This window comes from Rattus norvegicus, chromosome 15, assembly GCF_036323735.1.
Source record: "Rattus norvegicus strain BN/NHsdMcwi chromosome 15, GRCr8, whole genome shotgun sequence".
NCBI lineage: Eukaryota > Metazoa > Chordata > Mammalia > Rodentia > Muridae > Rattus > Rattus norvegicus.
Window position 1 is genome coordinate 25,507,606 of NC_086033.1, and position 25,430 is coordinate 25,533,035.

The window sequence follows — 25,430 nt, forward strand, 5'->3', positions numbered from 1 at the left end:
TAAACTACGAACCAAAGAGTACACCTAGAGCAACCCATCACTCTAGCTGCATATGTAGCAGAGGATGGCCTTGTAGGTCATCAATGGTAAGAGAGGCCTTTGCTCCTGTGAAGGCTCTATATACCAGTTTAGAATACAGGAATGCCAGGGTGGAGAGATGGGAGGGAGTGAATGGGTGGGTGGAAGAGCTCCCTCATGGAGGCAGGGGGTGGGAGCATGGGATGGGCTTTTCTGGAGGGGAAACAACAAAGGGGGGTAATATTTAAATGTTGGTAAAGAAAATATCCAATAAAAATATTAAATCAAGGAGAAGATGCAACACTAATATATGTGGATTTGGGTTTCCAGAAGACTTTTCAAAATAAAATGAGTCTAAATTTATGTTAGATAAACCTTGATACAAAAAAAAATGATATCTACAACCTCCTACAGGACATTAAAGATAGAAAAAAGGAATGAATTTTCAAACCAGGATTCATAAATGTTTAAGAGATGAGTTAAAAATGATGAGAAAAAGCAAGTCTATTCTCTGGTTTGGTCAGTGGCAGAGAGGACAGTATATATGGTGTCTACCACTCTAGACAAGACAAAGCTGAATTTAGTCTTTAGTGGAAGCTTTCCAACATCTGTCTCCATAAGGCCATCTAATTTTTTTCTCCTTTCTGTTTTTCTTTTCTTTCCATCTCTCTGTCCCTCTCTGTCTCTCTTTGTCTCTGTCTCCCCCACACTCCACCCCCTCTCCTTTTCTTTTTAAAGAGACATTATGTAGGCCTAGCTGGCCAAGAACCCTTGAACTCAGATATCTGCTGCCCCAGTGCTGGAATTGAAGACATGCGCCACTACACACAGACAATTTGGAAGTTTGCAAGAAACTATCATTCTGAAAATAAAATATCTGGTTTTTATTTGAGTCATAGCCTGCACCAGTGAAGGTAACTGGCCCATTGTTTCCCAAGTCTGATAATTTATACAGTACACAATAGAACAGAGCACAAAACTTAATCTTAAAAGAAAATTAAAGTTTGAGTTATAGCTCAGTTTTGAGGTTAAAAAACTGATAAAAAAAGTGCTTTCCTAGTGTTTACAAAGCTCTGAGTTCAATATCTAGCAACATATAAAGTCTTGCATGGATGCACATACCTATAACTCCGGTACCTGCAGAGGTGTCAGAAGTTCAAAGTCAGGTACATAGCAGATCTGATACTGGACTAGGCTGAATGACACCCTGATTCAAAAAGCAGGTCTAAAATGCTTGGTCATGTTCTCAATAATCTAGCTTCAAAATGCTGTTCAGAGAATAAATAGTAAGTGTGTCGGGTGATGGGGAAAAGATGAAAAACAAAGCATACTGATGCTCTAATGAAACCTACTTTTTGTATTCTGACTTACAGAGCTAACTGTTAATTAATAAAATAGGAAGGTAAAGAAAAAAGAACCAATGATAGAAAGAAGTTGTGGAGGGAGGAGAATCTAGGGTCATACATCAGTCAATTAAGTGCCCAGAGCACAAGAAAGATACCTGAGTTTGATCCCCAACACCATTGTTAACACTGAGCCTGGTGTCATGTGTTTGCAAGTATAGTGTTGTAGCTGCAGAGCCAGTGGGCTCCTGGAGCTCAGGAGCTAATCAGCATAGACTAATTAATGGACTTTGACTAATGGACTTTAGATTCAGAGAGAGATGCTTCAAAATATAAGGTGGAGAGCAACTTAAGAAGACATCAAACATTCACATCTGGCCTCTACATCTGTGTTCATATACATCCATGTGCATCCCATAGAGGAATAAAGGCCCTTAAAGAATGTTAGCACGAGTTGACCAGACAGAAGCCCTCCACTCCCTAGTGCTGAGATGGTTCATGCAATGGAAGTTTATGTTAAAGCTACCTTGTCTGCCGATAGCTGAGTCTGTGTTATTCAAGTGAGTTTGGAGGTTGGGAGACATTGAAGAGCTTTCACGTTTCCTACAGTTGCCAGGGCGCACACTGTGACTCATATTCTGTGTGTCTTATCTTTTAAAATGTGCCAAAGCAAAATCAAGCAACCAGATAATGGAGGATGAATTTGGAGGGTGTTCTTCAAGGTTGACACATCGATGGCATTGAAGTGGAAATTTCTGGTATCTTTGGAGACTCAGTTGTGTTGTGTGATGTTTTTCTGAAAACTGTCTTATGATTGTTCTACTGAGGCAGACACAGGGGGGATGTTTTGCTGAGAAAAGACATTTTCTGGAAGCCTCCTGAAAAAAAGGGCATGTGATGTTTTGCTGGAGTAGACCCTTGAAAGGACATGTGATGCTTGGAAAGGGTATAAGTATAACCCAACAAACAGTGGATGATGCTATGACATTGGTTCACCTTGCCTTGATCGCTGATCATAATTTATTGGGATTTTATAGAGAGAAATGCACCAAAGACCTTCTTGTGACATTCGGGCAGCTTCTTATCTCTTCTGTGGACTTGGCTGATTGGCGAAGCCTTGCAGTTTCCTCTGGATCTATCTGCCTTTGCTGATTTGTGAAAGGTGTTTGTGCGTAGTTCAAACCACTGCCCCTGATTTGTGTGAGCTGAACTGCTGATATCCTGACAATGAAGACTGGAATCACCACAAAGAACTACTTCTAAACAGATCCACATCCCCCTTTGCCCTATTAACCTTTCCTTTCAACTACCTCTGGTGAGTGGTAGTTCTCTAGAAGAGAAGTTTAAGCATTTAAGAACCTTTCCTTATTAAAGTAGGCTTTGAAAAATCTAAGCCTACATGGCATAATTAGTTATTATTAAAGGTTCTGGAGTTGTTAAAACGACTTTGAACCAGTACTGTATAGAAACCCAAAGACAGGCCAACTCGGGTGAATTTCTACTACTGTGCGAGACATACACTTGGTGTTTATTATGAATATGGCAAAGAATCTGCAGTGTCTGATGAGTTATGATTTTCTCAGGAGTCAAACTAATGTCATTTAAACATCCACCAAGAATAGCTGTAAGAAGCAACGTCCCATCCCTCCCCCCAACTCAGCTGAAAAGCTTCAGACCTAGAGTGATAGCTAGCTCAAAGTCAGCCTTCTCCTTTAAGCTATCAATAGGAGTCAGTGCTGGATGCTAGCATCTGTGAGCTTCACAACGGCATTCAGGTGAATTGGGTTCCCAAGAAAGGCTTCAGTCATATCTGAGTGTTCACAGATATTTTTATGAAATAAGAAGACCATTTCCAGAAAGAAGAATATGGGAGAAAACGTCCCTCTTCAGCAATGTTCTCTGCATGTCTCAATGATTCTGACTATGGCTGGACCATGGTAGAGGCCCCCACAGAGGATCTGAAGGAAGCATGGGAAGAGGCTAGGACATGGATATCGTGTACATATCAGGAGTGCAGAAGAAGATAAATACATTTTAGGAGCTATTCTGATGCTTGACCTGTAGAATCCCAAGTTACCGATCTTATTCGAACATTTAATCTCTCCTTTGGCTTTGGCTGTGTTGTATTGTGGCTGTGTGTGCTATCATTCCTTTAATGTCCAAATACATCATCCCCAGGGAGCTAAACAATTCTTTTAATGGGTCACGTAGAACTTACTGCTACAGTGCCATCATGGTGAGCCATCAGAGTTGGGAAGTAATTGACCTACAGATTTCTCTTTGAACTGGAATGCTTTGTTCCTGGTAAGGGAATACCTGGGAGAATAGTTAAGGCCCTCAGGTACACACTTGAGTATGAGCTCATGCAGCCTTAGCTGCCCTAGTAACACTCAATACAATACTATGAACTCCACTGATTAACATTTGACATGTCGGGGTGGGGGTGTACCTCAATGGGGAGAGCATTTGCCTAGCACAGAGCATGCATGAAGCCATGGCTTCGATCCCCAGCACTTCATGTTGTTGACTGCTTGTAATTCCAGCACTCAAAGTATGATCAGAAATTCAAGGACAGCACAGGCTATACAGCCAATCTGAAAGTTTGAAGCTAGGCTGCAATTTGTGATAGCAAGTTTCCTTCTTTCTTTCTTTCTTTGTTTCTTTCTTTGTTTCTTTCTTTGTTTCTTTGTTTCTTTCTTTCTTTCTTTCTTTCTTTCTTTCTTTCTTTTTTTTTTGCCTTAAAATTGACATTGTACTAATTTTCCTCAAAAGAGGACTTAGAAAGAGAAGGGTATTTATGGTATTCTGTAGGTGGGCAAGGTGAACAGTATCTTGCAAATGACATAGTTCTCTTTATTCCTCTTGAAATGAATGGATTCTATCAGTCATCTCTCCCATAGATCTAGGGTGAGGAAGTTCTTCACATGATTGTTATATACATCAGTCTAAGAAAACCACACCTTGCACAGCACATCCCACAAAACTATGAACTCAGCTTGAGGATAGAGCTTGAGGCATGATCTCATTCTGTAGCCCACACTAGCTATAATTCACTCCATAGGCCAGATTTTCCTCCAACTTATGGCAATCCTCTTGCTTCAGTGCTGGGCTTACAACTGAGAATCATCAAGCCAAGCTCATCTATCAATTCTTTTTCTCTTTCCAGACACATTCACATACCTTAGGTGGAAAGAAAACAGTAACTTATAAAATACAGATCCAGAACTTCTCATCAGCTCCCCATGAGCATAAAGTGAAAGGAAATGCAGTGTTTGTCTAATTCCATCCATTGTTTTCTCCAGTCTCCTCAGGATGGCTGAGTGCTGGAGCTAATGACTTTCTGGGTTTCAGCCTCCTGGACATCTGGGAGCACAGTGGGAATGAGCCACAGGAGTTTGTCATGTTGGTGTATTTGCCCTATTTATAGCCTACCTCCTGCTAACGGGAGGACCGAGAGCACCTCACAAAATAGTAACAAGAAGAGATTAAAAATAAACAAATGGAAAATTCACACAACAGAAGTATTTGAAATTGCACTGGCTGAATATTTGGACACAGGCAGTCAGAAATCTCCAACTACTACTAATTTGAAAGTAGCAAATATTCAAATGAAAGGTCTATGAAGAAATAATACCTTGGACTCAAAGGCACCGTACATTATATGCTCATCATGCTCTGGAGGCAGCGAGATGTGGGCCATTCATCTCTACATGAACTCACCAGTGTGTTTGACCTAATACACCAAAGATCTGCATTTAAGTCTAGGACCTATGTAGGAAAAGCAGTTCAAGTCTTCAAAGAAAAGAGAGTAGCTTTAAACTCTAGTCCAGAAACCTACTCAGGCATCATGTCTGGGACAAAAAGAACAAATAAGCATTGGCGGATGCCAGACCAATCCCAGATCAGGGTGTCTACATCCACATTTCTCTAGTCTAGAGTTTCGAATTTGTAGTGGGACCATGAGGTTTCTAAGGAAACTGAAATTTGATGCATGTGTCTTTGCTATATGTAACTTGTAAAATGTTGAAAGTAGAAACACTGATAGTCCTGGGGGAATAGCAAAGTATATAGCTTACCTCACAGAATGCTTGAAAATCACATAGGATACCCCAGGTTTTGATACCTAGCTCTGTAAAAGGCTGAGCATGGTGGTGCAGCTTATAACACCAGTACTCTGAAGGCAGAAGCAGGGGTCAGAAGTGAACGTTTATTATTCTTGGCTACAGAACAAGGTTGAGACTTTGAGATCAGTCTGACTGAGCTCACAAGATCTTATTTGGGGGTAAAAAACCAAAAATCAAAAATATTAATGTATGATATACCACTAGAAAGCATGTGAGTTTTCACTATTGAAGATTTGATTCATAGTAGAGAGTAGCATTCTCAAATTCTGTTATGCATACCCTTAGATATATAGAAGGTACCTCCACGACAGGAAAATCCATACATTCTAGCTAGGAATGTTACATCTACAGTAGGTGTAGTATTCCACTACCTTTTATAGCTCCTTAAGTGAGCACCCTTACTTGGGGATTTGGCCAATCTGCTCTCTTTTTGCTTTTAACATTGCATTAAGGTTTTCTCCCCTTTCTTTCTAGTCTATACATTTACTTAATTGCAATAGTCCCAGGAACCTCCTGAATGTTTTAAACCATAGCTCACCATGTCCTTCATCAGAATGCACCGACATTCGCTGTAGTGCTCACACTTTCCACTGTCCTCCAGAAAGCATCTCTTCCTTGCTGTCATAGTGTGCATTGCACGACATTGAACTATTCGGTCTTAGTTGTGTGACATTTTAAATAAACTGACAGAGGAAGAGAAGAAAAGAATGCTGCCATGTCTGAGTCTTCCTCACAGCCAAGCAGTCTGTTTCTCTAAGGCCTACCCACCACACGACTGCACTGGATCCTGCTTTTTTTTTTTTTTATCATTCCCAAACACATTTCTCTCTGTTCCTCTCCCTTTAATCTTGGAAGTGACCAGCTAAGGAAGTTAATGAGTAATTTCTTGTAGCTTATAATGCATGAGGATTTTTAAATGAGTTGTCTTACCAAGATAGCAATTCTGCATTTTTCTAGGTCCTTCTGAAGGCCCTACAGAAAGGGTGTAAGAAACTAGTTAATGGCACTACACCTTCTGAAGCCACACCTCTCAGAAGGATGTCAACCAGATGCAAAGCAAAACAGTGGATTATTCTCTTCCCTGCTTATTGGAATTGCTCAGCCACTGCATCTGTGAGACTGCTCTCTGCTCTAGGATAATTTATGACATGGTAACATATCAGTCTTTCACTGCTGACAAAACACAGAGCACGTATTCAGTACAGGCTCAGTGAATGCCCCATAGAAAGTAGACAGATGAGCACTGTCCCTGTATCTGCTGCCAGCACCCATCCTTAGAATATTCACTGAATATTTATAATGACTTTGAAAGGGACTCTAGAAATGTATTTTCTCAATCAAGTGCCCACTGCAATGTAATGTGCAGACTTTCGGAATAAGAATGAAGACAGTTATAATAATTCAGCACCGACCTAACTGATGGTTTTTCCAAACCTCATTCCTCTAGAATATTAATCAAATGTTAAAGTGTCCAAAAAATGGTCTCTTCATGAAGAAAGACATAAATTAATACCATTAAGCTTTCACCCAGAATCGATGAATTCGATACATATTTAAAATAAAGTTAATAGTTTAACAAGACTAGCTACAGAATTCATTAGAGGACAGAAGAGACAGACATAGATAAGAATGTACAAGAAATGAAGGCAGAGAGCACATCAGAAATCACTGATGGAGATGACTGATACCCACTCAATCCACTGCACCAATCAGATATCCCCTGCCTATGTGGTCACATGGCTTAATCTCAACCACTTCCTGGAAAGAGGAATTCTGCAGGAGGCAGAGCTCCCTATAGGAAGCAATACATGCATGGGCATGTAGAAGACAGAGTTTCAGAAAATTGAGGCCTGTGCATCTACTGCTTTGTGCTAGAAAGTTGTCTATATTTTTCTGTTTTTAGTCTATGGGAAGTGTATAAGTATATTTGCACTTTTGCTGATTTATTGTGAGAAAAACAGTAGACCTAAGATTACAACATCCCCATGCTGCCCACAGGCAATCAGACGTTATACTTTCAAAATGATGGAGTTCATTTAAATCATAACTGAAACCTGTGTGTTTTTCTCCTTGCTGTTATAATACATTTGAAAGAATAAAAAATGCAGCTAAGAAGTCAGAAGTTTAAAAAAGCCCTAAATACCTCAAATTGCAGACCCTGCCCTCTACCTGTACTAGCTGACCATAAAGTTAGATTAAAATCCTAGAGAATAATCTTGAGAAGCAGGAAGCTTCTCCCAGGAACTGATGGACCATAAAGTAAACAATCTTGAGAAGCAGGAATCTCCTCCTTGTGATTTTTTCACTGGTATTCTCGACATTTTCCAATGATGCCCTCCCTACCCGCTGGGGTTGAGGTTTCCTCCTTTAAATTCCCCTTGTCTTAGTTACTGGGGGTCGAACTCCACTGCCCCTGCGTGGAATATGAGTCTCGACCCCAGTGCACTGGTTCCTATCAATAAACCTCATGTTTATTACAGCAAGGACGGTCTCACGTGAGTTCTTGGGGGGTCGCATCATCCCGAGACTTGAGTGAGGGTCTCCCCACTCCGGGGGTCTTTCATATTCACATAAAAGCAGAGGCTTAAGACATCACAAACTCATTACTTCATAATTTTAGAGGTCAAAAGTTCAGAATGGGCCTGACTGATCTCAAATTAATGTTGGTAGAATTCCATTTCTTCTACAAGCGACAGGTGAATCTATTTTATTGGCTTCTCCATCTTCCAGGGGTTTCTGGTGTTCCTTTGCTCAGGGCCATATTGCTGTAATATTTGCCTCCAACATCAGATATTCTTTTCTGACTCTGACTTTGAGCTTCTTTTCTCTGCTTATTGCCTGGATTAGGAGTTTCCCTTTGCTGTTGTTATTTAGACACGATGTTATGTATCCCAGGATGACTTCAAAGTCCCTATGTGGCCTAGCATGACCTTGTACTCTGGTCCTCCAGCCCTTACCTCCAAAGTGCTGGGATTGCAGGCATGCACCAACATGCCCAGTCTATGCCCTGCTGGGATCAAACCTTAGACTTTTCCTTCATGCTAAAACGTACTCTACCATCTGAGTACTAATATACTATCTCTATGACTATGAAACCCCTACTATCCAGACTAATGTCCCATAGGGTAAAATTTCTAAAGTCTTTGGAGGTTAAACTATATTTTGGGAGCCATTATTCTATCTACCACAAAACATGCCAGGATTAAGGAACCAATCTGAAAGAACTGAGGACAGCAGATCAATTTATATTAACCCACAATTAACTTAAAGTTGTAAAGAAACATTTCAAGAAAAAGTTGGGGTAATAGAATTCTAGACTCACTATACAATTACAATCTTTCCCCAGTGGAAGAAAGACAAGCTTTAAACAATCATTCCTTGTTTGGATTTCTACAAAAACCTGCAATGCTAACAACAGTCTGATAAAATAAAATTACTGAAAATCTATCATGATAAGACACAAGAGATTTTTAGAAAAATAGTAGATTATTATGGTAAGGAAAAATTACTAGTAAAACAAAACAAACTTACAAGGCTAGAGAGATGGTTTGGTGGTTAAGAACACTTGCTGTTCTTCCACAGGACCTGTTTGCTTGCCAGTACCCAGGTTGGACAACTTATAACTGCTTGTAACTTCAGCTCCAGGGCATCCAATCACCTCTGCTGGCTTCTATGTTCATCTGTATACACGAGCATATACCACTTCCTAGATACATACCCATAACCATAATTAAAAATAAAGTAAATTAAAAAATACTCTGGACTAGGAAAAATCACTTAAATGCTAACAAATCAGGCTGTTAAGGTGGCTTGTGCCAAGCCTGGTCACTTAGGATTAATCCTCAGAACCAACATGGTAGAAGGAAAGACCCCAAGTTGTACTCTGACAAGGATATGGCTCTAGTGGCATACTAGATAAAAAAATTGTGACATCACATTAACCTATTAGAATAGGAAAACAAATATTGATGCAGAGTTGGATCTCACCATCATTTCACTAAGTAAAAGAAGCTACACTCTTCTGGTCTGAACCAGTGCCCTGAGCAGACCTTGGGCACTGGCTCTACACCCAATCCAACAACACCCAAAGGAAGCCAAACTCCCAGGTTCTCTGAAATGCCCAGGAACACAAAAGAGGCCACAACATCTACCCCAACACTCAGAGTAACTGGGTCCCTCCAGAATCCAGGGATGCAGGAATACCCACCCAGACAGTGGCACAGGTTCCTTCTGGTCTGAAGCTGGACCTGGAGCAGACCTGGGATACTGACTCTGCATCCACTCTTACAACACCCAAAGGGAGCCTGACTCTCAGGTGATCTGAAACACCTGGGATCACAGGATCACAAAGAAAGCTCAACTCCCAGGAGCTGAGATACAACCAGGAGCACTGGAGCTCTGATACACTCATGATCACAGTTGAGGTCACAACATCTTTCCCAGTACGCAGCCTAATTGGGACCTCCATAGGCACCAGGGAAACACAAACCCCTATCTATCCAGAGGCACTGGTTCCTTCCAGCTTGCACCAGTGCCCAGAGCAAACTCAGGGCTCTGACTCCCATCAACTCCTGTAACAGCCAGAGAAAGTTGTCTCCCAGGAGCTCTGACCCAACCAGGATCTCAGGATCACAGGATCACAGAATCACAGGATCACAGAGACAGCTGGACTATGAGGAGTTCTGACACAACCAGGGTCACAGAAAGGACAGTCTCCAGAGACAGCAAGGACAGGTAGCAGTAGAGATTGACAGAAGGCAAAAGGCAAACACAAGAACATAAGCAACAGAAACCAAGGCTAATTGGCATCATCAGAACTCAGTTCTACCACTACAGCAAGTCCTGGATACTCTATCTCACTGGAAAAGCAAGATTCAAATTTAAGATCACATCTCATGATGATGATACAGGTCTTTAGGAAGGGCATAAATAAATCCCTTAAAGAAACACAGAAGAATACTGGTAAACAAGTACAAGCATTTAAAGAGGAAACACAAAATTCTCTTAAAGAATTACAAGAAAACACAACCAAACAGGCAAAGGAATTGAACAAAACCACCCAGGATCTAAAAATGGAAACAGAAACAATAAAGAAATCACAAAGGGAGACAACCTTGGACAACCATCACCAACAGAATACAAGAGATAGAAGAGAGAATCTCAGGGGCAGAAGATAATATAGAAAACATCGACACAACAGTCACAGAAAATGAGAAATGCAAAAAGCTCCTAACCCGAAACATCTAGGAAGTCCAGGATACAATGAGAAGATCAAACCTAAGGATAAGTATAGAAGAAAGCAAGGATTCCCAACTTAAAGGGCCAGAATATATCTTCAACAAAATTATAGAAGAAAACTTCCCTAACCTAAAGAAAAAGAACATACAAGAACATACAAGAAACCTATAGAAATAGAAATAGACAGGACCAAAAAAGAAACTCTTTCTGTCATATAATAGTCAAAAAACCAAATGCACAGAACAAAGAATATTAAAAGCAGAAAGGGGGAAATGTCAAGTAATATATAAGGGCAGACCTATCAAAATTATACCAGACTTCTTACCAGAAACTACGAAAGTCAGAAAACCCAGGACAGATGTCATACAAACCTTAAGAGAACACAAATTCCAGCCCAGGCTACTACACCTAGAAAAACTATCAATAAACATAGATGGAAAAACCAAGATATCCCATGACAAAGCCAAATTCATATAATACCTTTCCACAAATCCAGTCCCACAAAGGATAATAGATGGAAAACTCCAATACAAGGAGGGAAACTATACCTTACATAAAGCAAGAAAGTAATTGTCTTTCAACTAACCAGAAAGAAGATAGTCACACAAACATAATTCCACCTCTAACAACAAAAATAATAGGAAGCAACACTCTCTTTTCCTTAATATCTCTTAACATCAATGGATTCAATTCCCCAATAAAAAGACAATGACTAACTGACTGGATACATAAACATGACTCAGGATTTTGCTGCATACAGGAAATATACCTCAGTGACAAAGGCAGACACAATCTCAGAGTAAAAGGCTGAAAAACAAATTTCTGAGCAAATGGTCCCAACAAACAAGCTGAAGTAGCCATTCTAATATCAAATAAGATTGATTTCCAGCCAAAAGTTATCAAATAAGATAAGGAATGATATTTCATACTCATCAAAGGAAAATCGACGGAGACGAAATCTCAATTCTGAACATCTAAGCTCTAAATGCAAGGACAGCCACATTCATAAAAGAAACTTTATCAAAGCTCCAAGCACACATCACACCTCACACAATAATAACAGGAGACCTCAACACCCCACTCTCAGCAATGGACAGATCATGGAAACAGAAACTAAACAGAGAAACAGAAAAACAAACAAACAAACAAAAGCAGAAGATGAACCAACAGACTTAACAGATATCTATAGAACATTTCATCCTAAAACAAAAGAATATACCTTCTTCTCAGCAGCTCCTAGTACCTCTTCCAAAACTGTGCATATAATTGGTCACAAAACAGGTCTCAACAGATACAAGAAGATGGAAATAATACCATGCATCCTATCAGATCAGCATGGACTAAATTTGGTCTTCAATAACAACAAAAACAACAGAAAGCCCACATACACATGGAAAATGAGCAATGTTCTACTCAATGATAACTTGGTCAAACAAAAAATATAGAAAGAAATTAAAGACTTTTTAGAAATTAATGAAAATGAAGGCATAACAAACCCAAATTTATGGAACACAATGAAAGCAGATCGAAGAGGAAAACTCATAGCTCTGAGTGCCTCCAAAAAGAAACTGGAGAGAGCATATACTAACAGCTTGACAGCACACCTAAAAGCCCTAGAATAAAAAGAAGCAAATACACCCAAGAGGAGTAGATGGTAGGAAATAATCAAACTCAGGTCTGAAATCAACCAAGTAGAAACAAAAAGGACTATACAAAGAATTAACAAAATCAGGAGCTGGTTCTTTGAGAAAATCAACAAAATAGATAAACCCTTAGCTAGATTAACCAGAGGGCACAGAGACAGCATCCAAATTAACAAAATCAGAAATGAAAAGGGAGATGTAACAGAAACTGAGGAAATTCAAAAAATTATCAGATCTTACTATAAATGATTATACTCAACAAATCTGGAAAATATGGAGGAAATGGAAAATATTTTAGACAGATACAAGGTATCAAAGTTAAATCAGTATCAGATAAACCTTCTAAAGAGTCCCATAATCCCTAAAGAAGTAGAAGCATTAAAAGTCTTCCAACAGAAAAAAGCTCAGGACTAGATGGGTTTATTTCACAATTCTATCAGCCCTTCAAAGAAGACCTCATACTCTTCAAACTATTCCACAAAATAGAAACAGAAGGAACACTACCCAATTTCATCTATGAAGCCACAATCATGCTGATACCTAAACCACACAAAGACCCAACAAAGAAAGAAAACTTCAGACCAACTTCCTTCATGAATATCAATGCAAAAATACTTAATAAATTTCTCATAAACTGAATCCAAGAACACATTAAAATAATCATCCATAATGATCAAGTAGACTTCATCCCAGGGATGCAGGGATGGTTCAGTATATGGAAATCCATCAACGTAATCCACTACATAAACAAACTCAAAGAAAAAGACCACATGATCATCTCATTAGATACTGAAAAAGCATTTGACAAAATTCAATGCCCCTTTATGGTAAAAGTCTTGTAAAGATCAGAAATTCGAGTCCCATAGCTAAACATAATAAAAGCAATATACAGGATACCAGTAGCCAACATCAAACTAAATGGAGAGAAACTTGAAGCAATCCCACTAAAATCAAGGACTAGACAAGGCTGCCTACTCTCTTCCTACATTGTCAATATAGTATTGGAAGTCCTAGCCAGAGCAATCAGAGATTCCACCTCATACCAGTCCGAATGGCTAAGATCGCAAACTATGGTGACAGCAGATGCTGTAGCAGGTGTAGAGAAAGAGGAACACTCCTCCATTGTTGGTGGGATTGCAAGCTGGCCCAACCACTCTGGAAATCAGTCTGGCTGTTCCTCAGAAATCTGGACATAGTAGTACCTGAGGACCCAGATGTACCACTCCTGAGCATATGCCTAAAAGATGCCCCAACATATAACAAGGACACATGCTCCACTATGTTCATAACAGTCTTATTTATAATAGCCAGAAGCTGAAAAGAACTCAGATATTCCTCAACAGAGGAATGGATACCGAAAATGTACATTTACACAATGGAGTACTATTCAGCTATTAAAATCAATGACTTCATAAAATTCTTAGGCAAGTGGATGGAACTAGAAAATATCATCCTGAGTTAGTTAACCCAATCACAAAATAACACACATGGTATGCTTTCACTGATAAATGGATATTAACCCAAATGCTTGGAATACCCAACATACAATTTATAAACCACAAGAAGCTTAAGAAGAAGGAAGACCAAAGTGTGGATGCTTCAGTACTTCTCAGAAGGGGAAATAAAATACTCACTGAGGAAATACAGAGACAAAATGTGTAGCAAAGAATGAAGGAAAGGCCATCCAGAGACTGCTGTACCTGGGGATCCATCCCACATAGTGTCACTATTGTGGATGCCAAGAAGCGCATGCTGACAGGAGTCTTCTATAGCTGTCAGATGAGAGGGGCTCTGCCAGAGCCTGACAAATACAAAGGCAGATGCTAACAGTCAACCACTGAACTGAGAATGGGGTTCCCAATGGAGGAGTTAGAGAAAGGACTGAAGGAGCTGAAGAGGTTTGCAACCCCATAGGAAGAACAGCAATGTCAACCAACCAAACCACTCCAGAGCTCCCAGGATCTAACCACCAACAAAAGAGTACACATGGAGCGACTGATGACTCCAGCTGCATATGCAGCAGAGGACGGCCTTGTTGGACATCAGTGGGTGGAGAGGCCCTTGGTCCTGTGAAGGCTCAATGTCCCAGAGTCATGGAATGCCAGGGCAGGTAGGAGGGAGTCAAGGAGATTGGTAGGGTGCATGAGTAGGTAGGGAGCACCCTCCTAGAACTGTGGGAATGGGGATTTAATAGGGGTTGCTGGAGGGGAAACTGGGATAACATTTGAAGTGCAAATAAATAAATAAAATATCCAATAAAAGAAAAAAAAAAGCTACAAATAAAATAATATGTGTCTCTCTGGAAAACTTACCCATAATCATAGTATAGTCATTACATTTTAATCAGATTAGCTGTGGTTACTTACAGTCAATTCCCAATAAGATCCAACCTGTAGAAGGTCCTTCATAGTAAGAGAGATAAGGTTCTTTTTTCCTTCACCTGAGATGACAGCCACTCAATCTAACCTCCACCTCCCTCCTGCTGCATATAGTTTTGGGAGAAAGTTATAAGGAGGTACCAACTTTTAGGTATGCAGCCTTTAGGGAATTGTCATCCACATTTCTCTGTGATGTGACTGTTTAGAGATCAGTTATTCTCTTGTAACTCCTCCTCTCTGATACTGCAAGTAAGCCAATTAAACTCTCTGATTCACCAAGCTGAGATTCAACAGAAACACTCCATCAGTCTGTTGCTGGTACTCTACATAGAATAACTCCATCAGTGTGCTGCTGGTACTCTATGTAGAGTGAGAGATGTTCCTTCACATACCTTCAGGAAATGTTAATGAAGCAATGCCAGGACCCATCCACATAACACCCTTAAAAATTTTATTCACCAAACAAAAATAGTAGATCAGTATGGGCTAGGGAGATGGCTCAGAAGGTAAAACTTCTTGCTGAATAAGACTGGTGACCTGAGTTCCATCCCCAGAACCCACTTAAAGAAGAAAGGAGAAAACCTAAGCCAAGAATTATCCTCTGACACCCACACAGGAGTCATGACATAGGTACACCCACTTTTCCACGTACAAAAACAAAATAAAATGTAATTAAATGGAACTGAAACATAGCTCAAAATTAAGAGCACTTGCTCTATTTTCAAAAGACTGGATTTCAGTCCCCAGAACCCTCATAGGATAGCTGTCAACTGCCTATAGCTCCAGTTCTAAGGGATACAATGATTTCTAGCTTCTGTGGTGGGCACGTGCACATACTTGACACACACACTACAATAAAAATAAAATACAGAAAATAGATAAATTTAAAAGTAGATCAGTGGTTACTTGAGACAAAGAACATCAGTTGGATGATGGAAATATTCTGTATGTTGAGTACAGAGGAAGAGCATCGGTGACAACTTGCAAACCCATTGAATTGGCAGGGTGTAGTTGCACACATATGTAATGCCAGGGAAAGCAGAGGCAGAAGAACCATGAGGCTGAGCACAGCCTGAGCTACCCACAGAGACCTTGTAAAAGTTTTTCAAAAAATTGAAAACCTACTTCATCGAATTACACACGTAAGTGAATACAGTTTGTATATGTAACCTGTAAATAACTAAAAGTGATTTCTTAAATTGGACTCCAATAATCAATTTGTATTCATGGACACGATTAGAACACAACTCTGATAATCATTGTAACATTGATTTGAAGCTTCTCCACCTTCTCCTAAGCTCCAAAGTTCTTTCAGATGCTTATCCTTACCTGTACATAACAAATCCACTTCCTGAGTGAGGAGAATTCATTTCCTTGACCACAAGCCAAGAATAGATTTCTGCCTAGTACTGCTTGTCAGTTAGTTTCTTTTGCCTGAGTTATAATTTGGGATGTAAGTACTAGTCTTTGGAGATCCTTCCAAAAACATCAAGTAACCAGACTGGTAATAGGCAGTAGAGGATTGGAGTTGGCAATGTAAAACCACAGATGTGAAAATTTTGAGAAAATAACTGATAATTTAGACACAAATAGGCACCCATAACCATATGCAGATTGTGCTTCTGTATGACAGATGTCAGTGAAAGAAAACTGAAGTCTTAGGCAAAGGAGTGGTAATTCAAATGGTTCTTACCCAGACCTTGATTCTGTTGTTCCCACTCGATGGTCTCTGGCACCTGGTAGGTGGCTACCTCTAGTAGGTCTATGCTTCCTGGTCCTATGTCAGGTTCCTGGGACGTGATGCCAGGCAGAGTATACCCTGGTGGCTCGGTATCACTATTGAAGTCCTTATACAAGGAGTCTGCCTCTTTATCTTCCTCGTCCTCTTCATCTTCCTCATCATCCTCTTCTTCCTCTTCGTCTTCATCTTCTTCATCCTCATCATCTTCTACCTCTAGAAAACAATTCAAAGGAAAACTTGAAGACATGCAATGAACACATTCTCAAACATATTAATCTTTTGAAGAAATTCATACATTATGAAGTAGTCATGTTTGTCTTTTAAAACCAATTGTTAAAGTGAACATTAGGCAATCCAAGTTTTATGAGATTATGTGTTTCTATATACCATGTTTAAAACTTTCAATACTACAGTTATATATGATAACCCTCATGTTTATTAGGAATTAGAGGTTAGGAATTGTTGTTTGTTTGTTTTGTCAGCATGACATAATCTAGACTCATCAGAGAAAATTGAACCTCAGTTGAGAAGATTCTTCAGTAAGATTGGCCTGTAGGCAGGTCTGTGGGGTTACTTTCTTGATTCATGGTTGGTGTTGGGGTGCTCCCCCATGTGTGCTGTGCCATCCCTGGGGAAGGGATATTGAGTTGTACGGAAAGTAGAATGAGCAAGCCATAAGGAGCAGGACAGTAGGCAGCACTCCTCCATGCCCTCTGCTTTGAATTCCTTTCTCCAGGTTCCTGCCTTAAGTTTTCATTTTGACATCTTGAGCTAAACCATGGAATGGTCTCAGTCTCCTCAAATTGCTCTTGGTCAGTAGTAGAAGGTAAACTAAGATAGGAACAATGAATTTTTGTAAACTACTTTATATTTTCAAGTCTAGTAAAAATTTCTGTTTTTTTTAAAGGTTTACAATGTTTATCTGTTAGGAATTACTCTGACATGTTAAAGAACATAAAAATATTTCCATCTCTTCTATGATATTAAAGAAGAAAATTCATGATTTGATACACTTCTCTTTCCATCCTCTACATCAGTGTCTAGAATTCAGCAATGTCACATGAGAGGCAGATGAATTTGGATTGCACTGTCCCTGTGGAAGAGTAACCCAAAAACCTAGAAATAATTGCACTAACATTTCTAATTCAGTGCTAAAGAGAGTTACAAAATGGCAGATTTATCAAGAATGTCCACCACCTGTGATAAGACATCATTATCATTGTTAGGAGTTAATTTTTACAACTGAGCCTCCTTGGTACTTAAGGTGGTGTTGGCTGAGGGACCTAAGAGTGCAAATCCAATTGACTTTAATTTCCCAGGAATATTCATGTCCACTCTTCACTGTGACTAAGCCCACAAGGCAGCTGAATGATGGCAGAATGCATCTAAGGCTTTCTTTGCATCTCTGTAAGACAACAGTCACTGTGGCAAGGAACTCTATTCAGAAGGCAGAGAAGACAAGAGAATAGAGAACTAAAGCCAATCACAGTCTTTCATTGGAACAGTTCCTGTTTACCGACAACCATATACATTCTTCTCTCTTTTATCACTGTGACATTTTCTTGTAACACTTATTACTTGTAACACATATCAATTCTTCACTGGTATGCAGCTCAGTAGGAGAGCACATGCTTAGCATAGGCAGGGCAATGAGCTCAGGATCTACAATTTGTCATCCTTTGGTCCTATATCAGTCTGAATTCTGTAGGCTTTAGTGTATGTCATCATTAAGAATACACGACAGAATGGACATTTAATGGATACTGTTCCAGGCAACAGAGATAAGGTTTGTGGGTCCAAGGAACCAATTTTCCCCTCAAGAAAACACACAGCAGACTTGGATACTGTTGCTTCAGATGGTGAGACTGAGGAAAGCTTTCCTTATAGCATAAGGATTATGTACAAACAGGCCCAAAGTGGGTTCCAGCTCAAAGGGAAACCCCAAGACCTAGCACCATTACTGAAGCTATGGGGTGTTTACAAAAAGGGCCCTACTGTGACTGCTCTCCAAAAGACCCAACTAGCGGCTGAAAGAGTCAGATGCAGATATTTGCAGCCAACCAAAGAACAGAAACTTCTGACCCCTCTGGTTGAATTAGGGAAAAGTTGGAGGAAGCTAAGGAGGAGGGCAACCCTATAGGAGAACCAGCAGTCTCAATAAACCTGGTCCCCTAAGATCTCTTAGACACTGGATCACCAAACAGGCAGCATACACCAGTTGAGATGAGGCCTCCAACAGTTATACAGCAGAGAACTCCTGGGTCTGGGTTCAGTCAGAGAAGATGGACCTAATCCTCAAGAGACTGGAGGCCCTTAAGTTTAGAGGTCTGGTGGGGTGGGTGGGTGGGCGACATCATTGTGGAGACCAGGGAGGGCAAATGCGTGGTCGGGGGAGTGGGGAAGGTATGGGATGCATAACCATCCTGGAGGGGGTGGACTGGGAGGGGAATAAATTCTGGAGTGTAAAAATAAATAAATAAATAAATAAATAAATAAATAAATAAATAAATAAATAAATAGAAATTCTATGTGTAACTGAGTTGATATTTACTGGGAGGGCATCACCAGAAGAGAGACCAGTGACACCAAGAGCCTTAAGGCAGGTGTGCACAGGCTGTGTTCAGAGACTAGCAAGGAGGTCACTGGGCATGGGATGAGGGTGCACGAAGAATATATAAAATGAGGAGAGGGAGTAGATAGAGCCTATCAGACTTACCACTTTTCAAATGACTCAGGCTACAAGATAGGCAATGACCTCAACTGAGCACCCAGGGAAGGAAGCCCATGAGGATACTCTCAGAACTCAGGTGATTAATGGTACCTGAAAGTAGGTATGATGTAGATATGCCTAGATCCAGTGATACAATTTGTAGGTAGACCCTTGATGATTATTACCATGTGGGACACAAGAAGGAAGGAAGAAGATTCCCCCATCACCAATGGGAATGCAAAGATTGTACACAAAATTAAATATATTTGAAACACATTGTATGATGGCCATGCCAGTGACATTCACATGCAAAGGCTGACAGTCCAGGAAAGGCCAAATGTGGAAGTTATCAACTGACAGCAATGGAAATTAGGTCCTTGCTCCTTTTACTTTGCTGTGACTGAGATGAACTAAAACGGTTGAAAGTGAAACTCTTAGGACTGGGATGCACCTCCATTGACACAGTGCTTACCTAGCACAAGTCCAGTTCTCGGTTTGATCTCCACCACCACATAAACCTAGTGTAGTAGCACATGCTTTTAATACCAGCCCTTGAGATGAAGACAGGAGTTTCAGAAGGTCAAGGTCTTCCTACCTACATAGAGAATTGGAAGCTACCATGGGTTACTATATGAAACCTTTTGAGGGGCAGGGGACAGAGAGAGACAGAGAGACAGAGAGACTGAGAGAGACACAGAGAGAGACAGAGACATACAGAGACAGAGACAGGGAGTGAGAGATATAGAGAGGAAGAGGAAGAAAGACAGACATAAAGTAGAAAGAAAGAAAAGTAAGAAGAATGGGAGGAAGGAAGGAAGGAAGGAAGGAAACTAAAACATTAAGCAGTTGTGTCAGATATCAGTGCCAGAAGGCTGAATAATGCTTTGTGACTTTAAGTTATATGTTTAGATTTGAAATAAAGAAATGTCTTGTTACACATGGCCAGGAGAGAGGAAAAATGTGTCTAGACAGTATCCCCTCTAAGCCAATTTTATCTGTCTGGCCTCTGTCTGCTAGAACTTAACAGCGGCTTCATAACCCACAGGATCCTTTGTTCTTCTGAGGGATTAAGCCTCTGAGGAACTAAAAAGCCTTGCCAGTCTTATCCCACAAACTCGCGTTGTTAGCTGAACAAAGAAGAAATTTTCAGGCTCTGATTTTCTTACTGGCTGTTCGTTTAGTAAGAACTTGGAATCCTCAAATGCGATCTAAGCGGAGCTTAAGAGGAGTTTGTTCAAACACAGAATTGTTGTCCCTCGAGGTTAGGTGTTGTTTTTCTTATTAATTACAAATATACCTTCCATCCATGGTCACCAAAAATCAAGCTTTATGTTTGCTCAAGACTAGACATCACAAATTTCACTGATATTCTCATAGGCAGACCTCACCGAAGGCTGACCCACAATCTCTAATATAGACATTTTTTTTTCATATCCAAAAGACTATCACATAGTGAGCAGCCCCAGGCTGTCACTAACACACCACAGGGATGAAGAACCCTTGCAGATATGCCATCCCATCCTGGGGGAAAGTACCAGAACAGGAACCCTTGTCCCTAGGATGTCTTGCTTGCCTGACTCTGGACAGCTCCTCACCTGTTCCTTCTGCCTTCTTAAAGCATTCATTTTTATAGGAATCCTCACCTTTGGCCTATTTATGAAGTTTTTATAAGGTAGAGTTCTCTTTTCACTGACCTTTCCCTTCCTCCTTTAAATTTAAAGCAGGATCTAAGCCAAATAAACTAATGCACATGAAAAAAATAGAAGGCTACTGTGGAGAAGGCAACTCCCTGAACTGAGTGGTATTCGTTTCTGCCATGTCCTTTTGAGGAATGGGAAATGTTTGCTAGCATCTGAGAACCCTGAAGATCAAGAACAAGGGGCCAGAAAGATGGCTCTGTGAGTAAATCACTTGCCACAGGAACCTGAAGATCCAGTTTCATTCCTGAAACCCACCATGGCATAGATGCACTGGCACTCACACACGTCATATGCATACGCATGCATGCACGGACGGCACCATTCATAAATGGGATTAAATTGTTTTAACTAATTTAACTAATAGCACTATTACTAAAAGGCTTTACACACATGAGAATAAGTACAGCCCTGGGAATGATACTACTTTTACAGCCATATTTTTCTCAAATTGAGCATGAAATTGAATGTGAAACTTAAAAGCCAAAGAACTTAAATTTCTTTTAAGGATATGAAGCAATCCTCCAGCAGATGGCTCTCTAAGAGTAGAAGGTGCTGAGAAACCTCAGACATTTTTAACTCTCACAAAATCCAGTTGAGAATTTAATGGGGCTGGAGAGCTGTTAAAGGCTAGGCTTGCAACCAAAAATATAAGAGAATTTAATGAATCTCCTAACATTACTGAAATCTCAACTATTCCCACTTTCATATTTTTATCATATGTGAGATATGTATAAATAATATTTGTGCAGTATATTGTGAAGTTTAATATTAAATTTCAACATGAATATGATCTATCTATCTATCTATCTATCTATCTATCTATCTATCTATCTATCTATCTATCTATACCATAAATGTGTTAACAAGCTTTCTACTGTAATAGACAATCCCTGAGAACTCATCATTGCAGCAAAGAATTACAATGTGTTTAACAATCTTCCATTAGGGATGCATGATGGCTGAGAGGCTAAGAGATCATACTGCTCTTACAAAAGGCCAAGTTCCATTCCTAGCACCTACACCACATAGCTGAGAGCCACCTTTAACTTCATCCTTTAACCGAATCCAGCATCTGACGTTACCTATGCTCAAATGCTCACATGCACCTATCTATATACAGATCCACATAAATATGCTAAAACTAAATATCATACACATATATAGTAGTGCAACTATATGCATTACTCCTTCACAATCCTCTATATGGTACTCATCATTACCGAATGCCATACGTTAGTATGTTTATATTATACATTCCACTACATTTCTTAGGCTTATCCTTAATTGATTCTGTAAACATTACTATTCATGTTTAACTAAACAAAAACTAATTTGCATAGCTGCCTTACCAGCCATTAAAAGGGGCTCTAATTACTGATAGAGAAACAAACAGTTCAGGAGAAAAAAATCCCTAGTTTGAAAACAAATACTGGAAGCAGTGAGAAACATCAGTAATCTGAACCCTACTACAGTGAAACGTAGTAGAAATAAGGGGGGTCGAAATGAGAGAATTGGCTAGAAGCTCCAGGGCCAGCTAGCTTGGAATGTGCAGTACAGCATCCTTCCTGTCAGGGTTGTGTCTCTCCCTGTCTTAGCAGCTCATTTTATGAAGACTGCTATTAGTACTTTGCCTTTATTCTTTAAATGCATGAGAACAGAATTCTTGGTGACGGCATTCTGTCTTATAGCTTACATTTCCAGTGGTCTCTCAGTGTCTTGTTTCTTGGGAACTGATTTGTGTTTTTCTTTTCCTGAATCTGTTCAGGAGAGTGAGTCCAGCCTGGGCTACATTGCAGGATTCTGACTCCAAAATGAAATAACATCTTAAAGCAGAAAACCATCTGAATTGATCCCTACCACACACAGTTCAGCATGTCTCAGGTGCTATGAAAAGGCTGGGCTTTTCTTAGATCTGGTACCACTAATCTCAGTTCTTCCTCCTGACAAAGTACTGCATCCGTCTGGATCAGAAGTGGTGTGGTCTCCCTTCAAGACATTGCCACTTCCTGTGTCTTCCGGCCTTGTTCTTTACTATTGTCATGTCAACTACCTGTCACCCAGACAATAACAACAACGTAGAGAAGATATACGTCACTGTAATAAATGAGACCAGGTAATACATGATACATAATCTTAGGAGATGACGTCAGGAATCATAAAACTAAGTCGCATTATGTATTTGCTCCATGTTTAAATGTACGCTAAGAACTTTTACATGCAAGTTCATGTTTCCTCCTCACAAGCCAGGAGGAGAAACATCAACGTCCCAGTTTTACAGATAGAAAAACTGATGTCCAAATACGGCAAAAATCTTTCATTAAGTTCCAGTGAGGTCTCATTACGGATCCAGGACTTATACTCAAGTGAATGCACTTGAGACTGGAAGCAGGGGAGTTTTCCCAGTATAAGCTCTCGTTCGTTGTTGGGAGCAGGGTGGTCTGAGAGGCTTCAGAGAGGATGGGTTTGAGCAGAACTGATTCTGCCTCCTTCCTCTCCCTATCAATTTTAATTCCATCCCCTTATTTTTGGAATAATGTAGCTTTGGTTATTATTTGCCTTACAATTCTATAGGTGAGGATGGTCTTAAAATGTCTAGAAAAGAATCAGGCTTTGCTTTAATTAGTTCTTACAGTTGACTTAACATAGCCTAGAGCCATTTGAGAGAAATTGCCTAGATCAGATTTGTCTATGGGAAACTGGCTTGATTGTTTATTGATGTAAGAGGGCCCAGACCACTGTGAGCAGCATCATTTAATTAATTAATTAATTAATTATTAATTTGTTTGTTTGTTTATTTGTGGAAGTGATCCCAGGCAAAGTTGGGGACTAATTGAACATGATCCCGCCGAGAGCCATCAAGCAGCACTCCCCCGTAGCCTCTGTTTCCCTTCCTTGGCTGTGAGTTCCTGGTTAGAGGTGACGCTGAGGCAACAGCAAGCAGGCATGGCCTTCAGGTTCCTGCCTTATGTCTCTGCCATCACTGCTTTGCTTAGAGGATGTGCACTGTTGCTCACATAAGTCCTTCCTTCCTTAACCACTTTAGGTGTGAGTGTTTCATCACAGTAGTGGTCATAAGACGAGAGCAGGCTTCTACTGGGCATGGGATTATCTCTCCGAAGGCTGGAAGTTAACATGATTAATGGAGTTAATCATGAGCACCATTAAACTGCTGCCTTCCAGAGTTAAGGGGATGTCCTTCAACCTCAAAAGATGAGAGGTGGTGTGTATGTGGGAGATGAGGCCATCACTTGGCCTCAATTAGCTTGTCATGCTGAAGTCTGGAGGTTTGGGTTTTTTTTTTATTAAATAGCATTTCAGTAGGGGCATAACCATGGGATACTTTTATCTGGAATTATCATTCAGTGTAGGAAGAGGTAGCTTGGCTGCAAAAGGAGACTCTAGTAAGCAGAGTCAGAACCTACCAAGATCAGAATAAAACTTATAGGAGTATCTAAGTAGATAACATCTCTTTCTGATCTTTTCTATGAGGGCCATGCATGGATATGAACATTAAGAGGTGATATGACCCAAGAGTGGTGACTCATGCCTATAATCTCAGAACTTGGCAGGCTGATGGAGGAGGACTGCCCCAAGTTCAGTGTGAGTCTCAGTTATACAGTAAGCTCCAGGGCTATGGGTGGGACTACAGAGTAAGACCTTGCCTTAAAAAATAAAAAGTAACACTAGGCAGCAGCAGTGAGATATCCGAGTAGCATCAAGAGGATGAGTACAGTTGGCCAGATAGCCAATGATGGTTATTACCCTTACATGCATCTACATATTTCTCAGGTTTGTAACAATGCGTATTCAGCCCAATGGAATTCTCATGTTTATTTCTGTAAAAAGAATACAAACACACATACACACAAACACACCCCTACAGTATGTTCTCCAACTTTTGTGCATGCACAGACACAAAACAAATACACACAATAATGTAAGTTTTAAACTATTTTAAAAATGAAAATAAAAAAGTTTTCTCTGCAAACACCTAAAATACTTTTGCTATCTATATATAATATAATAAAGAATGCATTTATTATTTAGGATTAATATATGCTAATAGCAATTTTTAAATTTTTGAAAATTCTGCAAGTTATTATATACCTCCAAGATACATGTTTTCTTCAACTGCAGGAAACTCACGACACTTAGGAATCTGTGCATGAACCACTCACCATAGAGGGTCTCTATGGTGCAAGAGCCCAGATCAGTCATTCAGAACAAAACCTACTTGATACTTGAACATCCCTCGCGAGAGAAACAGAGTGCAGCTTCTAATAAATAAAAGATTTGTTGGTCTGAGCCTGAGGATATGGCTGGCTCTTCTGTATTGTCTATTCTGTCACATGTGATTATGTCTATCTCAATCTACATATCTTTATCTATATCTATATAAAACAGGGTCTCATTTTGTAACTCTGGCTGGTCTAAAATTCACTGAGGACCAGACTAACCTCAAATTCATAGAGATCAACTTGCCCCACTCTGCGTTTTAAGAGCTGAGATTAAAGGTGTATGCTACCACATCCAGT

At 40.0% G+C, this 25,430-nt stretch overlaps 1 protein-coding gene across 2 annotated transcripts in view; it reads right to left on the reverse strand.

Annotated features, from left to right (window-relative positions):
• Armh4 (armadillo-like helical domain containing 4) overlaps positions 1–25,430 on the reverse strand; it is a 101,092-nt gene that overhangs the window by 52,128 nt on the left and 23,534 nt on the right. For both annotated transcript variants that reach the window (NM_001108374.1, XM_039093475.1), the window contains exon 5: positions 16,438–16,698. In NM_001108374.1, the coding sequence (NP_001101844.1) occupies positions 16,438–16,698 (261 nt within the window). The remainder of the gene's footprint in view (positions 1–16,437; positions 16,699–25,430) is intronic.